The sequence below is a fragment of the Motacilla alba genome, chromosome 28 (assembly GCF_015832195.1).
Source record: "Motacilla alba alba isolate MOTALB_02 chromosome 28, Motacilla_alba_V1.0_pri, whole genome shotgun sequence".
Lineage (NCBI taxonomy): Eukaryota > Metazoa > Chordata > Aves > Passeriformes > Motacillidae > Motacilla > Motacilla alba.
In genome coordinates, this window is record NC_052043.1 from 13,621 (window position 1) to 18,999 (window position 5,379).

Below are 5,379 nucleotides of genomic sequence, written 5' to 3' on the forward strand. Positions count from 1 at the left end.
AGGAAGAGGCAGGCGGCCAGGATCCAGCGAGGAAGGCCCGAGCGCCTGTAGCACCCCACCACCCCCCGCCAAAGAGGAGGGACGAGTTTATGGCAGGGCACGGGCTGGGAGTTGGGGTTTGGGGGGGGATCTGCTCCGCCACGTCCAGCAGGTCCCAGACCACCTACTTGGACATGCAGCCGAGGAAGTCGTGCTCCTGCTGCGGGGGCTCCGGGGGGCTCGCCTTGGCTCTGCCCCGCGGCTCCTTCACGGGGGGCTTGTCCCCCTTTGCCCGGGGGCCTGGGAGGGGAGAGGCGATGCTGAACGTGGGCACCCATGTGGGCACACCCTCCCCTCTCCCATCCCCTTACCAGCGTGGTGGGGTTCCCCTCTCTCCCCGGGACCCTCTGCCCACTAAGGGGGGCGCAGAGGATCCCAGCAGCTTTGTGGAGCAGGGCCCCATCCAGAGCCCCCCCGGCGTGCGTGGGGGTGTGGGAAGCTGATCAGACCCGAGAAGCGGGAAATTTGTTCAGCTCTGGAGAACTTGGAAGCGAGCCAGGAGGGCTCGGAGGCTCCCAGCCCCCCCTCCCAGCAGCCCAGAGCCCCCCGCACCTGTGTGGGGCTGGGGGGCACCAGGGCTGGATCCCGATCCCGATCCCGGCTGTGCTGGCTGGATCTCCAGGGCCTCGGGTCCTGGGTACTCCATCTCAGGCTGGGACTGGGTCGGCAGGGAGAGAGGGAGAAGGCAGTGAGGAAAGGGGTCCCCGCCCCTCTGGGCACCCACGGAGAGGGTCCTGGGGACGCCCCCACCTGGAACACCACGACTTTGCCATCGTCCGCCTGCAGGTAGAAGGTCCAGGTGGAGGAGATGAAGCTCTGGGCAGAGCTGACGATGTCGTTGCAGAAGGTGGAGACCAAATCCAACATGGAAAACGACGGCGCTTTCAGCTCCAGGCTCTGCAGAGGAGCAGGGACATCACCTCACCGCTGTCCCCTCGTCACCCACCCTGGCAGGGAGCATCCCACCCCGAGGTCGTGGCTGGGCTGAGCCACGTGCTCAGGTCTGGGCTCAACCTGCTTCTCCCAGGCATGGAAAGGGGGCTGTGACCCGGTCCCAGGAGGGTCACCGAGCGGGGGCTGCGATCCCTGGGGTGACCACCCAGCTTTGGGGCCATCACCCAGCCCCAGGAGCGTCCCTTGGGGCGGGATCACCCTCCTCTGGCGGAGACAATGGGAGCGGAGCAGCCGCGGTGCCGAGGGCGTTCCTCTCCTGGCAGCCTCTCGGTGCCCTGGATTCTTGGCCGTCGCGGCAGTTTGTTATTTTTAAAGCATCCCTGCTGGAATCCGCTTGGCTGCTCCCTGCCACTGGCTCCGAACATTTTCCGACAGCCCCTTGCACGGTCAAACCAGCAAACAGGAAATAAATAGGTCAGATTCTGTATCTAATTATTATGCTAAATCTGCTTTGCCTGCTCGTCTGGGAACCTGAGGAAAAATGCTTTGGCCGGGTGGAGGGGGTGAGGGCCCTGCCTGTCACCCCCTGTCACCCCCAGATGCTCATCCCCGGCCTTGGAGAGGGGTTGGGAAACAGGAGCAGGCACCAGGAGGGGCTCAAAACCGGGCTGCAAAGGAGGGGTGTTCAAAGGAGCTTTTCACTCTTTTTCATCTTGGCCTGCACGTGCACCAAGGGAAAAGCCTCTTCCTCGGGCCAAAGTCTAATTTAATTAATTGGGCAAAAGTTGAATTAATTAAATGTAGGAGGAGAAAGCGTCGCTGATTGCTGGGAGGGATAGCAAATCAAAACTGGGGGAATCTGCTGCCATGCCCAGGCAGACCCTCCCACCCTGGGAACTCCCTGTGGTCTCCCTGCCTGGCCCAGGCTAAGCCCAGCTCAGTTAATTTTAATTTGCTTTTTAGACTTGAGACAAAGCAACCAGCCAGGCTTGGATCGACCTGGCACCTCTGGAGCTCCCATCCAGATGGAGGGAGGGATGGAGGGATGGAGGGATGGACACAGGGATCCATGGAGGGATGATGGATGGATTGAGAGATGGATGGATGGATGGATGGATGGATGATGGATGGATGGATGGATGGATGGATGGATGGATGGATGGATGGATGGATGGACGGACACAGGGATCCATGGAGGGATGGATGGATGGATGGATGGATGGATGGATGGATGGATGGATGGATGGATGGACGGATGGACGGATGGACGGATGGATCCATGGACAGATGGACAGATGGATGGGTGGATGGATCCATGAATGGATGGGCTGCCCATGTGGGGTGTCCCCCATCCCGAGGAAAGGGAGGGACTGTGCTGAGCTGCTGGAGGAAGGGTTTCCCCATCTCCCTTCACCTTCTCCTTCCTGCTCTCCTCCACCTCGGGCAGCTGCTTGCGGCACCCGGTCACGCACCCAAACTGCTCCTCCGCGTTGCCGTAGGCTTCGGCGCAGGCTGGGGGAGAGGAGGGGTCGGAGTTGGGGGTGCTCGATCCCCGGGACCCCCGTGCCCCTCCCCAGGGCGTGTCCCCCGCAGCCGCTCGCTGCAGGGCCGGGCGGGGCGGCACGCTCCGGAGCTGCCGGGTGTCGCGCTGCTCCCGGTGCGATGCGGGGATGGGGATCCCCCCAGGACGGCGTTTTGGGGCTCGGGGGCCGCCCGGCCAGCGGCTCCTCTCACCTGCTTCGCACTCGGCTCTGGTGGTGTTGAGCTCGGCGCTCGCATCCACGAAGTGACAGATGGAGAACAGCCGGCAGCCCCGGTAACAGGCGTTGAGAACAGCATCCTGCGGCGAGGAGGAGGAGAGCGTGGAGCTGGCACCGGGCTCGGCCCGGTGGCTGAGCCGGACACCCCCACGCGGCCCCTCGCATCCAGCTGGGGGGCACCGGGCAGCGCCGCCCCCGCCCAGGACCGTGGTGAGGAAAGCTGGCACCCCAAAGCTGGCGCTCCCAGAGCAGAGAGAGCCCCCCGGGCGCCCCCCAGGGTGGGTCTGCACGGGGCCACGTCCTCGTGGAGGGTGTGGAGGGTGTGGAGGGTCCCCCCGTCTCTGTTGACACCAGCCGGGCCCTGGCATCTGCTGGCAGGGGGTGGGGGTGCCCTGCTCTGGGGGAGGGGTACAGATTTGGGGGGCTGGGCACACACTGAAAGGGTGTGGGGGGCACACAGAGCCTACACGGGGGTCACCGGGAATGGGCAGGCTCAGGGTAAAGGGGTGACACTGTGGACACCCCAAACCCGTGGGGATGCCCTCACCCATTGGGGGTGCCCCGGTGCCCCCCATGTTGCTCCCACGGGGGGGTTGCCCAGTGGGGGGCTGCGTTGGCAGAGATGCCTGTCAGGGGTGTCCCCACTGCTCCTGGTGACCCTGCTAACTCTGCTGCTCCTAGCACCCCTCCAGTGCTCCCGGTGCCCCTGGGGTCCCCCCTGGTGCCCTCGCTGCTCCTGCTACTCCCAGTGTGCCAGCTGTGCCTGGGGTTCCCGTGCTCCCAGCACCCCACTGACCCCCAGTGCCCCCGATGCTCCCAGTGCTCCCAGTGCCCCCAGTGCCCCCGATGCTCCAGGTACCCCCAATGCTCCAGGTACCCCCAATGCCATTGATGGTCCCCACGCCCCCAGTGCCCCCAGTGCTCCCAGTGCCCCCGATGCTCCTGGTACCCCCAATGCCATTGATGCTCCCCGTGCCCCCAGTGCCCCCAGTGCTCCCAGTGCCCCCGATGCTCCTGGTATCCCCAATGCTATTGACGCTCCCCACGCCCCCGGTGCCCCCCCACCCCCGGTGCCCCCCCGGTGCCCCGGACTCACGGCGGCGGCCCGGCGCTGCAGGCTGCGGCCGCACTGCCCGCGGCACCCGCCGGTGTCTCCCAGCTGCGGCGAGAAGGGGTCGGTGGCGGTGGCGGCGGCGGCGGCGGCGAGAAGGGCCAGGCCGAGGGCGAGCAGGGCCCGGGGCCGGCGGGCCGGGGCCGCCATGGCGGGCGCGGAGCGGAGCGGAACGGAGCGGAGCCGAGCGCACCCACCGCCGCCGCCGCCGCCGCCGGCCCCGCCGTGACGCGCTGTGCGCCGGGCGGGGGGAGCCGGGGGCGGGGGGAGCCGCCGCAGCCTGTCGCAGATCCACCGGCACCGGCACCGGCACCGGGCGGGGGTGATGGGGATGCCCAGGCAGCGGGGGTGAGGGGACCCCCGGGATGCAGGAGAAGGGGGGTCCAGGGATGCACGGGGATGAGGGGATGCGGGGGGACAAAGGGGACGGGGGAACCGGGAGGTTTATGGAGACCAGAGAGTGTGTGGGGGGACCACGGGCTAAGGGAGGCACCGGGGGATGCAGGAGGGTTCGGGAGGACCGGGGGATGTGCAGGGACACAACAGGACCTGGGGCCACCCTGACACAGAGGGGCTGAAGAGGGCAGGGGGACTGAGGCGATGCCAGGGAACTGTGTCACACCGGCACTGGTGTCACACAGAGGAACGGGGCTGCCTCACTGCCATCCACATGGGCCAACCCCTCAGGAGGGTCCCCAGCCAGTGTCAGACCCCACTGTGCCACCCCAGGACTCCTCAAGTCGCCTTCGTGCCTCCCATCCTCATCCTCATCCTCAGGGCCCCCCGGCCGCTGCTGGGCTCTCCCTGACACCCCGGATTTACAGCTGCGATTTCCCGGGCTTCAAAGGACATCAAAGGCACCCCCGCACCCCCCTCGCCCCTGCCCTGCCCATTCCCCTTATTTATGGCAGCACCCCGAAGCGGGCCCGGGGGAGAGGAGGGGGAGGGCTGGGGGCTCCGCTAACCTCCGGCCCTAATGGGGAACACATGGCAAGACCCCGGCGCGGGGAAGGGAGGCTCTCCCCGTCCCAGCTCAGGATCGAGGGGTGCCCCGTGCCCTGGGGCAGGCACGGAGGGGTTGGGGGTGCTGGGGGGCGCAGCCCGTGTCCCCCCCGGAGCAGGGAGCGGGGCCTCTCCTCGCCCCGCCAGTTTATTCATCTTATTAATCAAAGCAGGGCCGGCAGAAAATGAGCTGCGGCCGGGCCGGCGGGGCTGCCAGGGCGCTGCGCTCCCCTTCCCCCTCCTGGAGCCCCGCCAGCCCCGGCCCCGGGTCCGGCACCGCTGACGAATGGCCGAGAAAATGGGCGAGATTGGGGGCTGTCACCGTAAATCACCGCGCCGCAGGTGGGGCTTCCACCGGCCGCAGAGCCGCGGCCCCGGGGGCACCGGGAGCGCTCCCACCGCACCTGCCCGCGCTCCGTCCGCTCACCTTTCCACGGAAAAAAAGCCTTTCCCAGGCAAAGAGCCCTCCAAGCTGGCAAATGCTTGCTGCCCTCCCTCCTCCCCTCTGCAGAAACACCCGGTGCCTTTCGCGTTTGTCACTACTGACCTACATTTCTCTCCCGGAGCCTTGCG

At 66.9% G+C, this 5,379-nt stretch overlaps 1 protein-coding gene across 1 annotated transcript; it reads right to left on the minus strand.

Moving 5' to 3' along the window:
• Nucleotides 1-2: 2 nt before the first annotated feature.
• On the minus strand, nt 3-4,016 carry TMEM59L (transmembrane protein 59 like; the record flags this gene model as incomplete). The annotated part of the gene is made up of 7 exons (XM_038163457.1): nt 3,790-4,016; nt 2,668-2,773; nt 2,348-2,445; nt 790-936; nt 592-697; nt 168-279; nt 3-45 (listed from the first exon to the last, which is right to left on the minus strand). Coding segments are annotated over exons 1-7 (777 nt in total), but the record flags the coding sequence as incomplete, so codon positions are not given.
• Nucleotides 4,017-5,379: the final 1,363 nt, after the last annotated feature.